Source organism: Gloeophyllum trabeum (assembly GCF_000344685.1).
Source record: "Gloeophyllum trabeum ATCC 11539 unplaced genomic scaffold GLOTRscaffold_00006, whole genome shotgun sequence".
NCBI classification, from domain to species: Eukaryota; Fungi; Basidiomycota; class Agaricomycetes; order Gloeophyllales; family Gloeophyllaceae; genus Gloeophyllum; species Gloeophyllum trabeum.
The window spans coordinates 1285499-1305881 of record NW_006920415.1 but is presented as its reverse complement, the minus strand read 5'-3'; the positions used below and the strand labels follow the sequence as shown (position 1 = coordinate 1305881).

At 52.9% G+C, this 20383-nt stretch overlaps 8 protein-coding genes across 8 annotated transcripts; 4 read left to right on the top strand and 4 right to left on the bottom strand.

Moving 5' to 3' along the window:
* The first annotated feature begins 50 nt into the window (after window positions 1-50).
* GLOTRDRAFT_76107 (uncharacterized protein) lies at window positions 51-1884 on the top strand. The gene is made up of 5 exons (XM_007867709.1): window positions 51-231; window positions 372-438; window positions 487-1311; window positions 1364-1474; window positions 1536-1884. The coding sequence occupies exons 1-5, from the start codon at window positions 191-193 to the stop codon at window positions 1749-1751; spliced, it is 1260 nt and encodes a 419-aa protein (XP_007865900.1). The 5' UTR covers window positions 51-190; the 3' UTR covers window positions 1752-1884.
* Window positions 1885-2073: 189 nt separating this feature from the next.
* GLOTRDRAFT_138627 (uncharacterized protein) lies at window positions 2074-3380 on the top strand (the record flags this gene model as incomplete). The annotated part of the gene is made up of 4 exons (XM_007867708.1): window positions 2074-2112; window positions 2166-2789; window positions 2859-3147; window positions 3202-3380. The coding sequence occupies exons 1-4, from the start codon at window positions 2110-2112 to the stop codon at window positions 3378-3380; spliced, it is 1095 nt and encodes a 364-aa protein (XP_007865899.1). The 5' UTR covers window positions 2074-2109.
* A 163-nt stretch (window positions 3381-3543) lies between these two features.
* Window positions 3544-6237, bottom strand: GLOTRDRAFT_116047 (sodium/hydrogen exchanger; the record flags this gene model as incomplete). Its single annotated transcript, XM_007867707.1, has 7 exons — window positions 5893-6237; window positions 5701-5775; window positions 5568-5644; window positions 5300-5506; window positions 4297-5240; window positions 3803-4257; window positions 3544-3600 (listed from the first exon to the last, which is right to left on the bottom strand). Exons 1-7 carry the CDS (start codon window positions 6160-6162, stop codon window positions 3544-3546), a joined length of 2085 nt encoding a protein of 694 aa, XP_007865898.1. The 5' UTR covers window positions 6163-6237.
* Window positions 6238-7036: 799 nt separating this feature from the next.
* On the bottom strand, window positions 7037-9387 carry GLOTRDRAFT_138625 (uncharacterized protein). Its single transcript, XM_007867706.1, has 10 exons — window positions 8995-9387; window positions 8861-8924; window positions 8641-8795; window positions 8205-8575; window positions 8019-8132; window positions 7880-7966; window positions 7705-7833; window positions 7527-7649; window positions 7308-7456; window positions 7037-7247 (listed from the first exon to the last, which is right to left on the bottom strand). Exons 3-10 carry the CDS (start codon window positions 8699-8701, stop codon window positions 7112-7114), a joined length of 1170 nt encoding a protein of 389 aa, XP_007865897.1. The 5' UTR covers window positions 8702-8795; window positions 8861-8924; window positions 8995-9387; the 3' UTR covers window positions 7037-7111.
* GLOTRDRAFT_105784 (uncharacterized protein) lies at window positions 9169-13159 on the top strand (the record flags this gene model as incomplete). Its single annotated transcript, XM_007867705.1, is given in 14 exon segments — window positions 9169-9412; window positions 9466-9569; window positions 9622-9855; window positions 9907-10182; window positions 10244-10349; window positions 10401-10674; window positions 10724-10940; window positions 10999-11272; window positions 11325-11680; window positions 11736-11924; window positions 11944-12136; window positions 12188-12399; window positions 12454-12630; window positions 12692-13159. The coding sequence occupies 14 exon segments, from the start codon at window positions 9169-9171 to the stop codon at window positions 13157-13159; spliced, it is 3324 nt and encodes a 1107-aa protein (XP_007865896.1).
* A 219-nt stretch (window positions 13160-13378) lies between these two features.
* Window positions 13379-14074, top strand: GLOTRDRAFT_99904 (uncharacterized protein; the record flags this gene model as incomplete). Its single annotated transcript, XM_007867704.1, has 4 exons — window positions 13379-13670; window positions 13729-13782; window positions 13838-13864; window positions 13924-14074. Coding segments are annotated over exons 2-4 (207 nt in total), but the record flags the coding sequence as incomplete, so codon positions are not given.
* A 283-nt stretch (window positions 14075-14357) lies between these two features.
* Window positions 14358-16558, bottom strand: GLOTRDRAFT_60680 (G-alpha-domain-containing protein). The gene is made up of 9 exons (XM_007867703.1): window positions 16328-16558; window positions 16243-16263; window positions 15583-16195; window positions 15396-15514; window positions 15290-15345; window positions 14947-15235; window positions 14808-14890; window positions 14717-14750; window positions 14358-14663 (listed from the first exon to the last, which is right to left on the bottom strand). Exons 1-9 carry the CDS (start codon window positions 16536-16538, stop codon window positions 14614-14616), a joined length of 1476 nt encoding a protein of 491 aa, XP_007865894.1. The 5' UTR covers window positions 16539-16558; the 3' UTR covers window positions 14358-14613.
* A 1029-nt stretch (window positions 16559-17587) lies between these two features.
* On the bottom strand, window positions 17588-20251 carry GLOTRDRAFT_138623 (uncharacterized protein; the record flags this gene model as incomplete). The annotated part of the gene is made up of 8 exons (XM_007867702.1): window positions 17588-17784; window positions 17849-17915; window positions 17970-19125; window positions 19189-19485; window positions 19540-19635; window positions 19692-19751; window positions 19815-20089; window positions 20151-20251. The coding sequence occupies 8 exons, from the start codon at window positions 20249-20251 to the stop codon at window positions 17656-17658; spliced, it is 2181 nt and encodes a 726-aa protein (XP_007865893.1). The 3' UTR covers window positions 17588-17655.
* Between the last annotated feature and the right edge of the window lie 132 nt (window positions 20252-20383).

Below are 20383 nucleotides of genomic sequence, written 5' to 3'. Positions count from 1 at the left end.
GCCGAGAGTGTAGCTGCGAATTTTCTCAAGTCCACACTTGGTTGGTCGGAGCTGTATCCCACAGAGCAGGGAGGACTACACAAAGCTCTCTTTCTACACCCGGTGCATCTGGCCAGGATTCGGTTCTCTAAGACTTCGAAGTCTAGAGAGGAGGGGTGCAAATATTCAGGCGCGACGACAGCATCGCAGAATGGCCAGCTTCTTATGCGCGAGAACGTCCGTCAGGCAAAGGTGTGTGCAATGGACAACCATGCATGATCGCCTGGATTACTTAGAACGTCGACGGGAGTGAAAGATACAACCCGATACACTACCTTTTCCCCTTCTTTGTCGCACCGGCGTATTGTATGAATTACTGATGCTTTTGCCAGGCTGTCACCCATAATATCGAGTCCGTCATGTCAGGGTAGACTATTCTCGACAGCCAGGGACTCCAAGGTACGCTGCGAGTTTACTTGGGATCACATATGACCTTAATTCAAGTAGAGCTCCAGGTCTAGTCCTTTACTGCGGACCTCCGCTGCCAGTCTACCATTAGGCATCCGGTGCCGACGAAACTTGACCGTTTCTGCTGTCCGTAGAGGTTTATTCTCCTCGGGTACCAAGAAGGAACCAGAACCGTTGTCTGCCGCACCTCCAGCGGACTCTCCGGCGCATCAGCCGTTGGAAGTAGCGAGCAGAACAGAGAGCGTGCCAGACGCCCCTCCTACAGACTTACTGCCTGATGCGGCACAAACGACAGTTGAGAACCTGTCCCTAGTTCCTGCTACAATACCTCCAATTCAGTACGGTGACCTTGAAGCTCTCGGCTTGACGTCCTGGTCACCCATCGGCCTCTCGGCCTGGGCTTTGGAAATCATCAACGTCAGCACGGGCCTTCCATGGCTGCAGACGATCGTCTGTGGCACAGTGCTCTCCCGTCTAATCATCTTTCCCATGTCGATAGCGTCCATGCGCGAGGCCGCCAAGATGGCACCCATAACCCCCCAGCTGAACCTCATCCGGGAGGAGATCGCCGAAGCTTCGAAGACCCAGAATCGCGCACAGCTGCAAAGGGCTGCGTTGATGCAGCGCAAGCTGTTGGCGGAGGCTGGTGCGAAGCCCGGTAGGATGCTGTTCTTCAACATTATGCCCTTGCCGATTTCGCTCGGAATGTTTTTCGCTGTGAAGCGTCTTTGTGAGTTCCCGCTGGAACAGCTGAAAACGGGTGGACTGGAGGCCTTTGGTGGGGCATACCTCGATTTAACCGCGCAGGATCCTACGTATGTCCTGCCCGCGATCGTCGTCGCGGTAGTAAACCTCCAGATTCGGGTATGTGGTCATGTATGTGCGAAGAGAGGCAACTAAACGAGTTGGCCCAAAGCTCGCGGCTCGTGATATGCAGACAAACGGCCAGCCGCACATGCTGCACATAATCAATGCATTCCATGTGTTATCACTGGTTAGTTTCCCGCTTATGGCCAAGCTCTCCATCGTAAGTCTCTCTGTGTTCCTCATTACTCAGGAGACTCATTAAGCCTTATGGGTGCTGCCAGGGTGTGCTCTTCAACATTATTGCTTCCGTAATCTTCTACGCTGCTCAAGTAATACTCTTGCGGACCCCTGCCATCCGAAGAGCTCTCAAGATTCCTGCGCTTCCTCAGCATATGAAGCAGAAGGTTCCGTCTTTCGTGGAGACTTTCAAGTTCGGCAAGAACTGGTATGCGCAGAGGGTGAAGGATGCCCAGGCAGCACAGGGGAAAAAGTGGTAGACCCATTTGGAGGGGATGATCCCCCGCATATCCGCATATCTATTGCTGTCGATGTAAAGTTATCATAGGATCGTGTTAATGCGTCAGTTAATAGACCTCCCCGCTGCTCATAGCTCTTAATTATGCCCTTCGACGATGTCGCGCGTTCCGCTCATTATTATAAGGACTGCATACCGCCACAGCGGTACCTCTCGGTACCCCCGTGAAGCTTACTACGCTTATCACGTTACCGGATTCCCAACAACAGGATTGTGTTTGATCAAAACTATGCCTCATGTCCATTGTTTACGTTGATTTTCGCTTGGTTTTCTTCGTTGCAGCCCTGTAATGGCATCTTTTCAGCAAACCACGTTCAGCAATGGTGAGTTCACTTCATCCGTGCACTCTTCACTCCCTGACCTTGAGTCGCTACAGGCTAAGAAGAAAGCTACCGCGAAGAAGGAGGCTGGGGCCGGTAAGAAGGGGAAGAAGAAGGGCGGTCCTCAGACCGAGGAAACCCCTGATACGCCTCCCGTTGTTGATCCTTTCGCAGAGGAAGGCGGCGAGGAAGGCGAAAACGCAGAGCGCGACCCAGACACTCAAGAACAGGGCGGCGACCTCAGTGCCGAACCAGAGGCTGGGGCTGAGCAAGCTCAACCTACCGAGACGGCGACTGGTGGGGAGCAGGGGAACGCCGCAGAGAAGGAGAATGTAGAACCCGTCAGCAGCTGGGATGATCCTTGGGGTGAAGTTACAGGCGGCAGGGCTGGGCAGGCTGCGACCGAGGGAGAGACGGGCGCTAATGGCGGCGAAACGGCCATGATGGAGAGCGAGACCACTCCCCCGGTTGAGTTCCTGCACGATGAGCCAGAGACGCCCGCTGACTCCCAGCCTGGGGGGCAGGAGGAGGCGGTGCTGTCACCTCTTGACGGACAGTTCTCTGCATTCCAAGACTTTGGTTTGACTCGATCCCAAACAGATCCCCCAGTCATCGAGTTCCTGGGAAATGAGCCGAACGAGACGCCCGCCATGGAAGACCCGCATCCAGTCGCATCGGATGTTCCTCAGGCGAGTGCGCCAAATTAGACTTTTAGCTTCTCCGGCCCACTAATGGACCGTGTTTCGTAGGTTCCTGACCCTCCCATAATATGGTACTGCTCGGGTACCAAGGTTACGGAGTCTTTGGGCGAGAAGATTGACTCGAAGGCTCGCGAGGATGTCCACAAGAGTTTACCCAACTATTCTCCGACCACTTGGGAGGAATGGGAACAATTCATAGCCGACCAGAAGGAAGGGAAGGGAGCAGAACGCGACCTCAGACGTGTGATGTGCTATTTCTCCATCCTGAAGATCAACGGTCAGGGTAGTATCCAGCTGGTCTCACAATTCGCGGAACAGCCAATCGATCTGCAGCAAGGTATGTAACTTCGCGGGAATCATTCATGCTGAGGATTCATGTTTTCGCGAGAAGGCGACTCAATGATTATCCCCGCTGTCGATCTGCCGCCTGCCGTATTCAAACGCGACTATAGAAGACGAAAGACAAAGACCAAGTCTGTCTTCAAGACACCTTTGATGAATGATATCCTCATAGAGGGCAGGATGCAAGTGCTCGCTATCATGTCATACTGGGTCCCGAACGACCAGTAAGGAATCCGAGTCCAGTTTCTCCATCTATTCGTCCCCTTCGTTGTCTTCAAGACGTATCCGTTGCTGTATCCTTATACCTAACTATCGTGTATCGTCGAAACGTCGTTGTGCCTTGCTTTCGCTGTTTCCAACATATCGCTGGCTTCACATCTTTTGCGTCGATTCAGTTTTGCTGGGCGGTAAGCCCCTTACATTGCGACCTTGTGAGTACAATAGCGGACTAGATGTCCACTCAATAAGATAAGCTTACCACAGAATCCCGTCTAACAAGGAATCCGCAATCAATACATCTACAGACCTAGGATGCGCACTGACTACGATACATTCCCCCCGTCTCGCGAACTCCTCAGCATAGGGCTCGGAAACCCTCTCTCCATCCTACTCTCGTCCCCAGGTGTGGGTGTGGCGGGGAACTCGCTCACATTCGCCGCCCCTGCGTTTTGCGACCCTCCTGCTCCAGGAGCAGGCGGTCTCGACGGTCTCCCTAACTCTATCTCAACGCCATCTTCGTCATCGGTGCTATACCCCGGTGTCGCCGCACCGCTGTGAACGCCCGTGCCCGGCAGGCCCGCGCCGCTCGACCCGGCAGCACCCACGCGGCCTGCTACGCTATTCCTTTGTGCTCGCCGAGCATGGAATGTGCGACTCGCCGTTGCATTGGAGAAGAGCGGTAAGAGGTAGCGCTCGTCCAGCGCTTGGAACCACTTGCCCTCTTGGCCCGGTACGGGCGTTCCCACATCGCCGTCCGACCGGGTTCTCGACAGTCGCCCGCCAGTACCCGTTGTGGTCGCCATAGGCAAGACTTCGCCGGAATCCGACTCATAGCCGTCTGACGAAGACGCGGCGGAGAATATGGCGTTGTTGTTCAAAGGAGAAGCTGGAGACGAAAGTGATGCTTGTGCAATATGATTGTAACTTCGCGGTGACTTGCCATAGTGTACGCCGATGCGGCTCGCGCCAGCCGCTCTCTGCTGCTGTGAGGCGAAGTAGCTCGCGTCAGTTGTACGCGCGCCGTAAGCGTCTTCATCGTAGTATCTCTGCCACGCCGGCCCGTATCTGCTGTTGAACAACCGCATATCGTCATCTTCATCGCTGCTAGCAGCTTCATCTTCAACGCCAGTCCTGATGCCGAGGACTTCCAGCATTCTAGCCGTAGTTCCGCCGAACAGGACCACCGTGAGCACGACAACGACTAGGACTGTCATCCTCAGGACCTGTGCGTTTTCCCCTTTGAAACCAGCGGCCAGGGCAACGCCTACGGCGCCTCTCAAACCTGCCCAGAAGAGCATCATCTGGTACGAATGCGGGAGCTCGTCATTCCGTTGTCCTCGGGCATGTCGGTGGAACAAATTAATCGCCTCGGACAGTGGGAAAACAGCAGCATAGCGGGTGAAGATGACCGCTACAGTGGTGATGATGATGAACAGCGGCTTGAAGTAGCTGGTGAGAGCCTCGCCAGAAGGAGCGCTGGTGAATAGAGACAAGCCCAGGTAGACGAATATGAAATTCTCAGAGAGCTGTGCAAGTGTCGAGAATATGTACTTCGTCGCGCGCTGCGTGCGCCTCGACATGGTGTGGTACGCGTAGTGCTTGAGCGTGATGCCGCAGAACAGAAGGGAGACAATCCCCGACATGGAGAGACCGTTCGAGAAGAAATAGCAGGTATATGCCGATAGAGCTACTAAGCACGTTTCGATACCGGGGTAGTGCATCAGTGAAGAGTGCTTCAGGACGAGGGACATCGCAAGTCCGGAGATCACGCCAAGGGCCATGGACACTAGGAAAGAGAACAAGAAAATCCCGATTCCGTGGAAGAGGGATGAGATGTATATCTCGGAGCCGTGGAACTGTGTCAGTGTCCTACGGTATGCGTGAGTAATGCAAAAAACAATCAAAGTGTATGTAGTTCGGGCACTTACTCGTACATAACGATACTGACAGCATCGTTCAGCAGACTTTCACCGAATATGACACTGTACAGTTTGGGGTCGACTTTGTACTGGTTAAAAATTGCAAGAATGGTGACAGGATCCGTAGCAGAAAGTGTGGACCCGAAGATCAGGCATTCCAGCAACCCTAGTTCCAGGGATTCTAGCCCTAGGAAGGACCATATGTAGACGAGCACTCTGTCCTGTACGGATGAATACATACTGCGATACGACGGGTATAAGAGAGCAGTCTACGTACCCTACGCCTACTGCTGAGATGAACGTTCCGAGGAAGGCGAATGTCAGGATTGAGCCGAAATTCCGGAAGAAGTTCTCCTGTAATGCCAGACATATGAGCAGCTTCCACGTTCTAAATCTCCTGCTGTGCATACCTGTTTCAGCTCATAACCAGAGTTCAGGATTATGGGTGGGAGTAACAGGTTGAAGAACAGCGTATGCCGGAACGTCTACGGGCACATCCTGTCAGTTCCCTGCGCAATACCCGACACCTCTGCACCCCCACCACCCCCGCCCAACCACAGCACACCATTCCTTCGATAAAGCTACACTGAACAACCACTCACAAGCATCTCCTTAATCAAATGCCCAGGACTCAGCCGCACGATCAGGCCCACAAACATCCCCGCAACAATCGCCACCAGCGTCTCGTGTATCGCGCGTATGCGCTTTATTTGCAGGTAATACGACGTCCATAGCGACAAGATGAGGAGCATGCAGACGAGGAAGAGCGACCATGACGAGTAGTACTCTTCCTCCTCTGGCACAGGTTCCGAGGAGGGAGACGGAGAGGCCGCCGCAAGCAGCGATACGGGAGTGCCGAGTGAGATGCTCATGTCACGGTATAAGCCTGCTCAACCTAGGTCGCACACAGGTCGGCCTCAGGAAAATGTATAAGCAGTACTTCCAGCAGCGGACGTGTCAGTAGAGCATGTGGACGCCTACGATCGGTAAGGCTGTGGCCAGTATGCTATAGAACGTGCGTTCCCACGGTCAGAAAGCCACAAATCTCACTTGCTCTGGAGGCGTGAGACCGGTCTAAAATCGACCGGTATATTCGTTCACTAGACAAATCAATTTCGGTCGGTAGAAGGCTGAAATTGTCCGCTTACCGTACGAAAGACACCGTATCATTTTGTCCCACCAAATTGTGAATTTCGACCCCCCTCAGAACGGCCGAAAATGACATTTTCCAACTGTTTAGTGGTCTATTTCCATCTGGTCATTCAAACCACCATTCCTTGGTTTTGGCACCCCTAGCAGTCAGTGTGCAATGCAGTTGAGGCACCAACATATTTGTATATTCTCTATGTACACCGCCGAAGCGAGTCCACTGCCATGCCACATGTGGTCCTCATCGAGCACAGCCCTCAGCTCCACATGTAAGTGAGTAGCGGTGAAGCTGGCTGCCACCCTCGTCGGTCTCTCAGTCCAGCTTGTGACCATATCCACATTTCCGCTACGTGGCGTTGTAGCCTCATAGTCACCTGTAATTCAATAGATTTTACCTGGATCACCATAAGTCAAATGTATGAGACTGAGGCTTGATTATACGTCTGGAGCTCATATTGTAACCACGGCGTGCGCAACACCTGCGCCATATGCCACTCCGGCTGTATTCTCCCTCAATACCATCCTTAGTTGAGCGAGATGTATATGTGTAATAACATTGTTCTCTGTATTGAGCATACACCCAAAAAGCATGGATTCCGCAAATGAATATTACACTCCGTAATACATCAACATGAGGGGGACAACAGAACCACCCCGCTGCCCCGACTGAGCCTACACATCCTCCTCGATGACTTCATCCACCACTTGCTGCAGTGAGTCCTCTTCTTCTTCAACCTCTTCAGCCCTCTCTGACTCGACATACACTCCATACGCCTTGCGGTCTTCCTCCAGGACCATCTTCAATGCTCTGCCAGTTACGGGGTAAGAGACGCTAGCATAGAGAGCTCGAAACGCAAGGAGAACATACCGATTCATCTTCCCTTGATCACCTTCAGCAAGCTCCCGCATGAGCTCGAGTCGACCGTTGACAGCAAGCCAGTAATCAGAGGGGTCAGCCTCTTCCTCTTCGTTTTCTCCGTCATGTGCAGTGCCATACTTCTCCTTGTACACTTCCCTCTAATGATTCACAGTTGGTCATAGGTAGCCCAGGTCAGCTCCCTCTCGCAAAGACTCGTAGGGCACGTACCATGACAGCAACTCGAGCACACAATTGGGCGGTAACCGTGTTCTTGCTGGTGGCAAAAGTCTTCGCCAGCTTGTAGATATTGGTGCATTTAGACTTGTCTTTATTCTTGAGGCTGGTTGCGATCTCATGCAGCACTGAGTTAGATACGGAAAATCACAAACAAGAGAGCTATACACACTGCTTTCTTCCACTTCGACCGAAGCTGTGTCAATGAATATTGAATATACGTTTGCACCTTGCTCCAGTCGGCTGGGTTGCGTTCGAGATCCTTCGGGAGCTCGTGCGCCTGATATTTCTTGAGTAAATCCTGGTAAACACGTTAGCACACCCTTCCGGACGTGATATGCACTCACTTCAACATAGATACGAGGGACGTCGCCTTTGTAATGCGATATCTTCGACGATAGAAGCGTCGCAAGTACATATTTGTCGATGGATTTCTAGCGTCGTGCGTCAGAAGCCACACGAGAGTAAGGAGTCGAAAAGACGAACCTTAAGGCTATTCGAAACAGTGTAGGGGGGCTGGGCGGTGATGATCTTGTCGAGTTTGTTGAGGATAGCTTGTTGATCCGCCCATATGATGTACAGGCGCTCCGGCATGCCGCGCTAACGAGAGCCACATACCGTACCAGTAATCAGCCACAAACAGAGTGAAAGCACTGCATGCGCAGTACTTACCGCATTGAAGTCATCACCCCGCTCTTGTTGTTCTTTTGTAAGCTTGAGCTTCTTCGAGTAACGGTGCGCAAAATGCCGGAGGCGGCCATTGTCGGGCGTGCTTGCGGTGGCACCTGCGTGAAATTGAAGGACCTCGGGTGAATTGAAGGACACAGTTCCCGTTGTGTCGTTCAGGAGAGTCGGATCGATATTTTCATGGCCTTCATTTGTTAGAGACTCTGCATCGTCGCCTGGATGATCAGCATCCATGCGCGCCCGCTTTCGCTGTAGCGGCAAAGAATCAGCGGTGTGGTCGGGGCTCTCGTTGGGTGCCATTGCAGATTTGAAGCGTTTGATGGTGGCTTCAGAACGGCTCATTTCGAGGCAATACTCTGGACAAACAGATTAGCGAAATGTGTGGTGGAGGAAGGAAAGGTGTGCCACTCATCTAACGCACCTTTATAAGCAGACGCGTTGTGGCAGATTACTCGATATTCGCACGGTCGCGTTTGCCACATTCAAGTCGTGGCTTCCGAATGCTTTACCTTTTGCAGCTCCGGAATTAAGACTTGTCCTGGCCATCGCTCCCGTATCAACAGAAGTATGCCGGTTCTTGCAGCACCAGCGCCTCCATGTAAGCAATACATTCCTTGTGATATTATGGGCAGGCCACTTACGATTTTTTCAAGACTTTGAACAGTCTCCTGAGACGAAGAAGTTCCGATGTATTAAGTGTGCCCCCTATGTTCCACAGAACCGTCAATGGATAGAACGGAAGAGTCTGTCAGGACATATCACATCTCCGACTCACCTCTTGAATGCCAAGAAATATGAAGCTCGCCGAGCCAAGGAAAAAGAGATTAAAGAACGAACTGAGCAATATGAGGCGGAGTTACGCACCCTGGAGGCAGACGGCGGTTCCTCAACGCTCAGGCCTGCATACATCACTGCGCGCGAGAAGCTGACGGGACTTGAGAAAAGCGAGATGTCTGCGTCGGAAGCGCGGATGTGGGAAGATGTCGAGATGGGTAGTATTGACTTTGACTGTGGTCTTGATCCTGAGGAAGAGGAGCGAGTGCGGCTGGAGAAAGCTATCACACGCTTATGGGGTGCCGTAGATGAGCTCGACTTGGCAGAAGACAAGCACATCGATTCAGATGTGGTCGATCGCCAGTGGGAAGACTTGAATGCAGAGGAAGATATCCTCGCAGATGCATTGGAGAACATCAGTGAGTAACATATATAATCTGAATATAGTCCGGGCTCACTGTTGGCATGATAGAGGAGCACGAACAGCTTACCGTTGATGAGATCCGTCAGCATGCATTCGGCGAGCTGCCTGCTTGCTCTCCGGGGTCTGAATGGTTTCCGTATGGTTCGAAAACAGTAAGTGAGGCTACAATATACCTTTATAACATTCAACTTATGTCATTATCAGATGTTCCTCTTGGATATGATAGATAACTTACCGCGCATGAGAGTCTCAGACTCCTTGATGCGGATTTTTATCTTTGTACTCAAGGAGTCGGGTTCAAAGGATGTACCATCATTTGATGGACTCCGTCATCTGCAAAAGCAACTACGTGAGCATTGTGGCATCCCCACTCGTCAACACCAGACGGGGAGAGGGAATATATTCTACTACAATGATGTTCGCACATTGATTGCAAAAGTACGCTGTCTGTGACATGCCTGCTAAGCTTCACTTACCTGAAAGTACTAGGACTGGTCCACCCTAGCTGTTCGTAAACATATGCATCTGTATCCCGTGATACCAAGTGGTGCAATCAGCGAGGTTTGGCATGCGGAGAAGTTCCGAAAGGAATTGGACCTTGACATGCTCAGTCCGATGTATGATGCTGGTCAGGATCATCACTACTACGTCAACGAATTTGCGCGTATGAAGAATGGACAGTTTACTGTACCTATACGCTGGCTGGAAAGGGAAACAGATGGGGAGATTGTTGCTGATGCATATGCTGTCCGACCAAATGAAGATGTATGTTTGTTTGTGACATGAAAGTCCAGTACCAAGTTTTAATAATTCACGCTATTCACAGGGGACATACAGGGTTGACGACACCAGTACAATAATAATTGAGACGAAGGACCTTGAGGCGGATTTCCTAGATCTGATAGACCGCAATCTGGTACCCAATTGTGACCGTGAGTAAGCCCTCAGAAGCACCGCACTTAATTCTGAGTTGCCTTAAACAGAAGCGACTACAGATGCCGGGCATCAAGCTCGTATGCCCAATCCTCTCCGTGAAATTGCCGGGGGTGATCCACTCTATACGAGCTTCATTGACTATTGGTCAGACGATGTATCGGGAAATAGATCCAAGTCGTATAATAAACATATCAATGCATGTGTGGTCCATCGAAACCTTCCACGGCATCTGCTTCAGCAGGAAATTCATGTCCATTTTGTTTCAACATCTCAGCATGCAAGTGCTCCTGAACAATTCCGAGCATTTAAGGAGACGGTTGAGTACGTGAGTATGACATAACTTCATCCTATCAGACTAATGGTGCTGTAGAGAGACACATCATGAGCCGGTCCGAGTCCGAGATGCAAAGACAGGGCAGGATACACGATTCCGTCTGTTTACGAACACTGGTCCAGGTGATAATCCTTTACAGAGTGAGATGTGTGGCCACATTGGTGGGAAAGGCAATTATTATTGTAGAAAATGTAATGCCGGTGGAACTCAGGAGTACAAACAGACGGATGAGGGGTATGAAAGCTTATTCCATGTGCGTTACACTAGTATCTGATATATAATGGCTGGGTACTCACACTTACCTTCCAAAGGTTGGTGCTTCTCGCACGGCGCAGGCAACAATCACAGAAGTGGAACGGCAGTTTGATGCTGCCACCACTGGAGTAGCCAAGCGTGTGGAGGAACTCCAGACATCAACAGGAGTGAAGGATGGATACAGTCTACCATGGATTGACCAAGTAATTGACCGGGCTCGGGAAATGAAGAAGGACCGAAAGCGAACTGCAGCAAGTATAAATGCCGAGCTCATGGAATGGGTACAAAGCCGAAGACGTGATGTTATTAACCCTGTGCTTACAATGAAAGGTTGGCTCGTATTTGTGTATAACTTTATATCGCTTGACTCTAGGGCTTCCAGGATTTGATCCTGCAAAAGATACGCCGGTGGAAATATTGCATACAATACTCCTTGGGATTGTAAAGTACACCTGGCATGGGACACACAGTGCCTGGTCCGATGAGCAGAAGAAAACATATACCATCCGGCTACAGTCAATCGATGCAAACGGGCTCTCGATTCATCCAATACGGGCTGAGTACCTCATGCAATACGCTAACTCACTTATCGGGCGGCAGCTGAAGACGGTTGCACAAGTCAGCATCTTTGCACTTCACGATCTCGTGGACCCGGTATATTTCTTACTCTGGAAGGCATGCGGTGAATTGATTGCACTGCTATGGTATCCTGAAATCCATGATATGGATGAATACTTTGTAAGTAGCATATTCTAGCCGATTAATTAGTCTCTGAGGATCACTGTTCATTCAGCAGGACCTTGATGTGGCAGTAGGAAATGTCCTGGATACGTTTGCAGAGATCGACCCATCAAAGATCATCACGAAGATGAAGCTGCATCTCCTCCCGCACATAAAGGATGATATCCGGCGCCTGGGGCCGATCCTGGGGGAAATGGACGAAATTTTTGAGTGCTACAATGGGGTATTCAGGAACTGTTCAGTGTTTTCAAATCATCTAGCCCAGCCGTGATATTGCAATCAATTTAGCGTGTCAGGAGGGGTTTAAGCACCGTATATTAGGTGGGTTCTGGCCATCAGCAATAGATAACAATGGCTGGGAATGTGCTGGGCCTAGTGTAAGGGATTATCTTCAGCAGCATCCCATTATCCAAAGGCATCTTGGATGGTCCACTGGTAATGATCTGCCCATCGGTACATCCTCTTTTTCCCCTTGATCCGACACTGTCACTGACAAGCACTCAGGCTCCATTAGATTGGCTGCTTATCTGCCGGGTAAGGGCCAGCGGAAACGGTGTACTGCTGAGTGGGAGAGCACTCTTGCCTATAAGGCGGTCAACCGTGCTTCGGTCAAGGCCAAGGCCTCATCAAAATGGCTTCCATGCAAGTATGTAGTATCAAAGACCCACGAAGCCTGTGGCTGTGGCACCTGGGTTGTGGCAGAGTCCCCAATTGCTGTATGCCCACTCTGCAATACCTCCGTAAAGATTCTGACATGTATCATGATGCAGGACCCACCTGAAAGGATGATTGGTCGCATTGTCGAGATCCTCAAGGATGAGGGAAGTGATGAGATTGCTACTACATTGGAGCGCTTCGACATTGGCCAGACACGTGATGCAATATTTGGCATGCCGACGCTTTCTCGCCGCTGTGGAGAACCAACACTCATAGTGGTTTCTGCATCGGTATGTGCCTTAGCAAAATCTAAAGACTAGAGACTAACAGTGTTTGTTCTGAAATGCTTAGATGATTGATTTCTCTATTAATGTTCTGCATAACTGCCAAAAAGAGATGTGCGATGCTTCGGGACGTAGAGCAAAGATACAGGAACGTCTCGAGACAAACATTGTGGAGACCTTCATCCAGCATAAGTCGAAGGATCACTATCTGATCAATACTCATTCCCTGCATAATCCTCACCTGCTCCGTCAAGTCCTGCCTCGACACCTCACACGGCCTATGCCAAGGTTTCAAGGAGAGAATGACCGCCGGGAGAAGCATGCCGAGTTTGCGGCAAAACTGCGGGCTGACACAGATGTGAAGCGGAAGAAGGTGGAGGATGCAAAGGCCCAGAAGCAGCGGGAGGACAAGGAGAGTGCTCGCATGCAACAAGCAGATGACAGGAACACTCACGAGCAGCGGGAGGCGGGTGTTGAAGCCCTGGAGCAGCGAGAAGGGGATGGACCATCTGCCAAAAAGCGGAAGCATGCTTAGTGCTTTTATGATGTATTTTATGAGTATCCTAGCTTGATTACCATGTTCAAGGGACACCGAAAAGTGTGTCACAAATCTACATGTAACTCATACCACTGAGTGGTGAATGACACCTGCTGTCGAAGTGCAGAACGTGGCCTCAGCCACATAGATTCACACCTTGGGGTTGTATGGCAGCTCACTGCTCTCACTGTGGACGGGACTCACGGTGATGAGCTGCAGAAATAGTGAACGACACTCATATGAATTTGGAAGTCCAGGTGGAATCGCCACATGCATTCCATACGGGAAAACACGTAGCTGACGGCGGTGTGTGGCGGAGATCCATGGTGTATCTGTACATCAGCTACACGTGCCACACTCACGTTGCTTCCTGCTCATGGTGCTTTGGCGGTGTAGAATAGTACAGCAAACTGTGTCATACCCGCCCTGACCCTGAACCATGCATCCCCCAGCCCCCCCTCCTCGGGGCTCCCTATTCAAATCCCTACCAACAGCAACAACACAAAGACTACCTGCCAGATGTTAGATCAGTAGAAGTCATACCACGGCCTCAAGGAAGCACTCACGTACTCGCATAGCTCGACACTGGAGATGGCGGCAAGGTGGTTGATACACCGATCCTGTCGAGATATCTTAGATTCAGTAAACATATTGTACAACGGGTACCATACTCACTTTACAACAACCAACCAACTATCAGGCCTACGACACAGACACGTATTAGACTTCGTCGAGACGCAGGATCGAGAGAATGGACGCACCTTAGTGACCGAACCGCGGCCATCATCTAGCCTGCGACAGTACACGTTCACCGGGGAAGAAGGGCCATGTATACCAGCGGAGCTGCTCACTGCGGCGTCGGCGGCGTCGGCGGCGACGACGGCGCAACAGCGAGCTCATGGCAAGGGCCGGCGTCGAGGTCAGAGGCAAGTTGAACATGTCACGAAGTGACGCAAGTGGGGCTATCATTCCGATCTTCGAACTCCGACCTGTGGGTTCTCACGACTGCTGCTGCGGATTCAACAGACAGAATTCGACCGTTTATCGTATGGAATGCCCAAGTTCGGAATTCCAACTGGTTTCCATACGGCAAGCTATTTCGACCTTATTCGACCACTTTTTGGCCGAAAGTACAAAATTGACCCATCACCGGTCTAATTTAGGCCGGCCTGGCGCGCACAGTGTTGCCTTTGCCACAGTACGCAGTGTTACTTGCGCAGTATCATCATTCAGGCTTTCAGCTACAGCAGCAGACATGGGAGGAACGATCTCGAAGCTGATATCATTACAGCCAACGAACAGTAAGCGATAAGTCAGAGCAACAAAACAAATTACAAGAAGGGAGTCAGCAGTAGATGGAATAAATAAGTGTTGCATGGGCGGAGATAGAGTACCGCGGCGCATGGCCTACATCTTTTCAGTATAACAGTCTTCAAGTGGCCGTGGTTACTCTATAATAGGTCAGCTCGTCGTAAATGGTCCCTCAAGATACCCTCCTCCACTGGGTGCTGAGGTCAGATACTATCAGTAGTGAAAGGTATTGCCAACACCCACCTACGCTCAATGTGGCTGCTGTGGACTTTGTGTCCTATCAATGGCAAGTGCGTGAGTAGCTAGCCTCCACGACACCAAAAGACTTCCTCACGGTAGCTGTAGTCAGATGGACGAAGAACGGGCGCGGCTCCGGATTGCTCTGCTTCGCAATCTCCCTAAAATGTTGCTGGAAGTCTGGCCCCAACCCAAATCAGCCATGCGCGCCCCCTCCCCCTGCACGAACCACATACATTTCGTAGCAGTAGCCACATCATTGCTCCTGTCCCCAAAACTCGGCACATAGTCCTTCACCTTCACCCCGCTCGCGAGCTTCTTCTCTAACAGATCGATCTTGTTCAGGAACAAGATGATCTGCGTCTTCGCGAGCGGCTTGCACCCGCAGATGGCTTTCCAGAGGAGGTAGCTGTCCTCGAGGCGGTTGACGCGCTTGTCCTCGGCGAGCTTCTCGTCGAACGCGGAGATGGGCGCGAGGAAGATCACCGCGTCGACGTCGTCGAAGTAGGGGACCCATGCGGCGCGCTGATAGAGCACGGAAAGATTAATGCATGAGAACAGATTACGAGGGGCACTCACACTTGTTCGTGCACCACCGACGTCGTACATGAGCCATTCGTGGCCTGCTGTACGGCCTGTCGTGAAACATGAGCAAAGGCACACAGTGAGCCTAGACAACACTCGCCTATCTCAAAAACGAATCTATACTCTTGCACGCCCAACGTTCGGAGACGCGCACGCACGACATCATCGTCCGATGGCTCGTAGTCGCGCGTCGCTATCCGGTCGATATCGTTCAGAAAGCTGGGGAACAGATTGCTAGTCAGCAACCACGGAACATCTCAGCATCCCAGCAGGCAAAAATAACGCACAACCCGGAAGACTCCTCCATCCTTATCTTGTTCTTCCTGAGCACGTCTTGCAGGACCGGATCCTCCCACAGCGCTTTCATGTCCTCGCGGCACGTCGCCAGCACCTCGGTCACGTCCTCCCCCGTGTCGAAGTCCTTGCTGCGCCGCCCCTCCGCGCGCCCGAACGGCCTGAAGTTCTTCAACGCCGTCTTCCAGTTATTCGAGCGCACGTAGAACTCCTGCGGGCGGCGAGGGCTGTCGAACGGCCCTGCCGACGTGGATGAGGACGTCTGCACGAGCTCGGATGCACCGGACCCGAGCCGCGCCTCGAGCTCTTCTTGAATCCGCCGGAGAGGACCGAGGCGCAGCTTGAGGACGTGGTGGTGTTCTGTAAAGGGCGCGGGCGCCGTACTCGGATTCATATCTGTATCTGCGGAACCTGCGGCAGCGTCATCCGCTTCGTCGTAGTCGAGGTCGCTGTCGGGCGAGTCGGAGCGCGGGGCGCGCGTGCCCATCTCGCGCGACATGATGTCGAGAAGGGTGTTGATGTTCCTGACGAGGTTGAATTGGACAACGGCCTTCCACGAGGAGCGGTCCTCCGCCCATGCCTTCCGGGCATAGGTGAGCTGGAAGTCTGGAGCCTGGTCACGATGCGCCCCGACGTGAAAGATGATTACATACTCTTCAGTGTTGTGGATTTGCCTGCACGCAGGCATTCAAGTCGGTGTTACAGCGGTGTCTCGGGATAGGCATAGTGTGTACGAACCGCTCTCGCTTTGCCCTAGCAGCAGGACTTTGACTGGTCTCCGCTTTTTCATGGCAGCCCTTTCCTGCCGCAGCATCTCGTCGATCTCATCGCTGACTCTTCGTGCCTCCGCCTCCCTCTTCTCACGCGCTATGCGCTCTTCGTGCGTCTCATTTGCGGGGGGCGCTATCGCGAGGCTGAGGGGGTCGTCTACGTCGATCGAGCGGCCCATGGCTGCTGGTGTCTGCGGGCTGGTGGCGGTGGAGGAGAGGAAACGCCTCCGACGTAAGGATCAGGCGCGCTGGAGGGAAAGACAAGGGACTCGAAGAGTGATCATCTGTCAGAGAAGAAAGATGGCGGGAGTCGCGACCAAATATACGCACCAGACGCCATAAGGGGGCGTGTCTTCCTGATCGTACATGTTTATTATGGAGGCGTCTATGCGGACGTTTCCCTGCGAGCGGTGATTGGCTGCGCACCTGCTGGATGGCACACCGAGTGCCCCAAGAGTACCCGCATGGGTTTAGCCGCCACTGGGCACTTTGAGTTGCTGTGGCGATTGACGGCTTCCCTGCAGACGAGCAGTGCTCAATCAGAGGCCCATTTCCTATGTCGGGCTCATGCCAGATTGGATCTCCTTCCGACGTCTCGCCTAGAAGCGACGTCTGCTCGTGTGCTCTGACCGATGCAGAGCGGATTCTGGTCATTCTGGTCATTCTGGTGAATCCTCCGGGAAACCTTAAAGTTTGTTCGGTCACGATGCCTTCATGGACGCAGCAAGCTACGTGTATCTGGCAGAAGAAAGACCCAGAAAGTGGTCGGCTTCACCTCAGCCACAGCCAAGTAAATGCCTCAGGCACGACACTTGTCGTCCAGCGTTCCCCGCCAATCGCTTACGCCCTGTCATATTTACGAGGACTGATTTTCAATCTATCGTACACCTCAATCTAATTCAGCCGGACTTAGTAGGCAATTCCGAGGACACAGCTCAATCTCTCTGGTTCGCAACGCCATACAGAATAAAACGTTTCTCGAATTCGAAAGAAACCTCGCAGCGACGGGACTAGTTTCTGAGGGCAGACCGCATCGTCCCCCATCAAGCAAGTGCGGGTGGTGTGATGTCCAGGGCCGACGTTCCGCCATCGGCCAAAAGTGATGCGACGCCCAAGCTCGACGTGCCCAGGGTTGTCCCACATGCAAGTCCTCGCTGCCCATGTTGGCCCATGGCTCGGGCAGCACCAGATCGTGTCAAGGCTACCGGTGGAAGCCACAACACCGGGTGACACCCAGAGAACACAATACGACCAGCAGGAAGGAAGTCGTTCATGCTCGCGCTCACAACCAGACCATCACGACAAAAAGTCGATAGGGTCCGCATCACTGTCTACAGCATGCACAGGCGACGAAAGCCGCACGCCCGGTTTACGCAGCAGCGAGTCCAGCACGCTCTGCGGCGGTCCCCTCGGAGCGTCAGGGAACTGCAAGATACGTCGACGTTCCTATCAGACAGACAACATAGAACATAGAGGAGGCAGAACTCACTTTTGGCCCACCGCGTTTCCTTGCCTGCCCAGATTCTTTAGCAGTCTTGTTCTCTTTCTCTCCCCTACTAACATTAGAGTTAGAGTCGGTCTGAGCATATTTGTCGAATTTGTGGACATACCCAACACTGCCGGGACCAGGTTTCGCCCCGGCTTTACCAGCATCTGACGGGGTCGCTGCAGAAAGCACGGTAATAGGAGCTAAGGCTGCGCGTCCCCTCGAGCTATCCACGACGTTAACGCGCTTACGTTCGTCCTCTCCCTGTCCCTGTCCCTCTTCCACCTCATGCTTGCGCGCACGCTTCTTGACAGGCGCTTCCCTATCTTCCACTTTGCGCTTGGACGTCTTGGTCTTCGCGTCCTCCGAAGGCGCTGGTTCTACTGTCAGATCCCCGGAAGCATCAGCGGCAGAAGGGACCGCGGAGGTGCCAGTGGACCCTTTCCGCGATCCAGCCCTCCCCGCGCCAGACTGCGATCGGACAGTTTTGGACGGCGGTGCATCGTCCTGATCCTTAGATACTGACTTGGAAGCTGCTGCTTTCCGCGGCACTTCTGTCGTCTTATCGAAGTCTACGCCAGCGTCCCCTGATTTAGTCTTCTCCTTCCGCATGGAGGTGCTCGCAATATCGGTGGGACCGTCAGTCTGTTTCGGCTCTACGCGTGGTTTCTTGCGCGGGGCATCCTCCCGGGTGCTAGTGGGGGCGGCAGCTACCTGCTCCTCTGCCTGGCCTTCTTCGACGTCGCTCATGATCGTCAGAGGACGCTTCTTCCGCTTCACAGCAGACACCTCTTCCGCGGCAGACTTTCCTTTACCCGTCTTCGTCTTTGCCCTTGCTCGTGCCAGGGGCGTCAGCCCGACGGTTGCCTTAGATCCAGTACCCTTTGCCGCGGTCACAGCGGGGGGTGCAGCGTCCTCCTCCTCCCCTTCCTCGATATCGCTCAAGATCATAGTCACAGGCCGCTTCCGCCGCTTAGGCACAGGGGCAGCATCGGACTCTTCCTCCTCCTGCTCATCCTCCGAGGGCTTCTTACCCACCTTCGAGTCGGCGTGAGTTCCCTTCGCCTTGATGCTTCGCCCTGTCTTAGGAGTCGGGGCATCCGATCCCTCGGCTTCGGTATCGTCGCGCTCGGTCTCGGTCTTTGCGGCTGCGGCCTTTGTACGCCCGCGCGGTCGGTGGGTGGTCTTTGCCTTGTCGTCCGTCTGGGACTCGTCGGCCTTGCTGGTCTTGCGTTTTGCTGGCTGCCGCTTTTTGGGCGCGGGCTTTGGGGGAGCGGGATCTGGTAAGCATTATAGATTTGTAAATATTGTTATCCTGCCGGTCTGTGGATCCGAGGACTTACCAGGCTCTTCTGCAACGTCCTCCTTCAATTGCTTGGCCTTACCCTTACCCTTGGCATCTGCTTTAGGTTTAGGTTTAGACGTGGTTGGCTCGTCGTCCGTATCGGCTTGAACCTTTCCACGTCCCTTCTGACTCTTGGGTGCAGACGTAGAGGTCGAAGCGGAGGATTTCGAGCCGCCGGTGGCTTTCTTCGGTTTCTTGGGCGGTTCCTGCTCGCTCTCCGATTCGATTACATGCTTGTGCGTACCCTGCTTCCTCGGTGCTGCCTTCGCCTTCCCCTTGGCGACTAATGGTACGTCTGTTGGCCTTTGGTAAGGCATATGCGGGGGTGCTACAATGGGTAGTACCGTACCTTCGTCACTACAGCCATCAAGGGAAGCTGTCGGTCGCGACGGTGCTCTCGTTGTGGTGGTTTTGCGTGATTTGGAAGTGGTAGGGTCCTCTTCACCTGAGAGGGATTGTTTGCTTTATTACATGCACAGTGCCAGAATTGAATGTACCCACCCTTTGTGGTGGCTTTGAACTTCCCTTTCGTAGAAGTGCGCTGCTTGGAGGTATTGGTTGCTGGTCTTGAGCGTCAGTATGCTGCATCCACCATAAATCATGTTAGTGAGGGCATCGACATACCACTGCTCCCTTGCTGCTCATGTGCATCCCGGCTCTCGGCGCCGGACTTCTTACGGGGACTTGTCCTCCTATTAGTTAATTCTTCAGGAGCGATCTTGGAGCTTGACGCTTGCGGCTGAACTTGGCTCGATGAAGCGACGGCGTGGTTGCTTGCGGAAGGCTTGTCGCGACGGCTCGCGCCCTGCTCTTTCTGAGACTTTTTCTTAGGGGATGCCAGAAATTTGCGACTGAGTAAAATGTCTATAAGGGGGTTCTCCGTCATGGGTACGAATATACTGTACAAGATATGTCACACGTCAGGGAGCACCTCAGGTCAGCGGAAAGCGTGATACTGACCCTCCGCGATCGCGGTACCGCGACTGCTGCTTCTGCAGCCGCTTCTCTCTGCTCTCCTCCACTGTAGGCGCCAGCATCGTCTTCGCCGTCGCGGTCGCCATTGCCAGCCGTGCTTCGTGAAAGGGAGTAGATGGAGATCAAGCTGGAGGTGATTCCGGGAGAAGACGCGCCACGGTCACGTGGGACGTCACAGTCCTTCGGAGGCATTCGTACCCACGCCACCGTTCCGACTG

Excerpts from the sequence above, each read along its gene's own strand:
- GLOTRDRAFT_76107 (XM_007867709.1), top strand. The coding sequence starts at position 191 with ATGGCCAGCTTCTTATGCGCGAGAACGTCCGTCAGGCAAAG. Across the intron at positions 1,312-1,363 it reads TAGTAAACCTCCAGATTCGG|CTCGCGGCTCGTGATATGCA; the intron begins GTATGTGGTCAT and ends GTTGGCCCAAAG. Across the intron at positions 1,475-1,535 it reads TTATGGCCAAGCTCTCCATC|GGTGTGCTCTTCAACATTAT; the intron begins GTAAGTCTCTCT and ends GGGTGCTGCCAG.
- GLOTRDRAFT_138625 (XM_007867706.1), bottom strand. The coding sequence starts at position 8,701 with ATGTGGCAAACGCGACCGTGCGAATATCGAGTAATCTGCCACAACGCG. Across the intron at positions 8,133-8,204 it reads GGGGTGATGACTTCAATGCG|CGCGGCATGCCGGAGCGCCT; the intron begins GTAAGTACTGCG and ends GGCTCTCGTTAG. Across the intron at positions 7,650-7,704 it reads GGTCGAAGTGGAAGAAAGCA|ATCGCAACCAGCCTCAAGAA; the intron begins GTGTGTATAGCT and ends GTGCTGCATGAG.
- GLOTRDRAFT_60680 (XM_007867703.1), bottom strand. The coding sequence starts at position 16,538 with ATGGGCCGCTCGATCGACGTAGACGACCCCCTCAGCCTCGCGATAGCG. Across the intron at positions 16,264-16,327 it reads GCTAGGGCAAAGCGAGAGCG|GCAAATCCACAACACTGAAG; the intron begins GTTCGTACACAC and ends GCCTGCGTGCAG. Across the intron at positions 15,515-15,582 it reads ATGGAGGAGTCTTCCGGGTT|CTTTCTGAACGATATCGACC; the intron begins GTGCGTTATTTT and ends TCTGTTCCCCAG.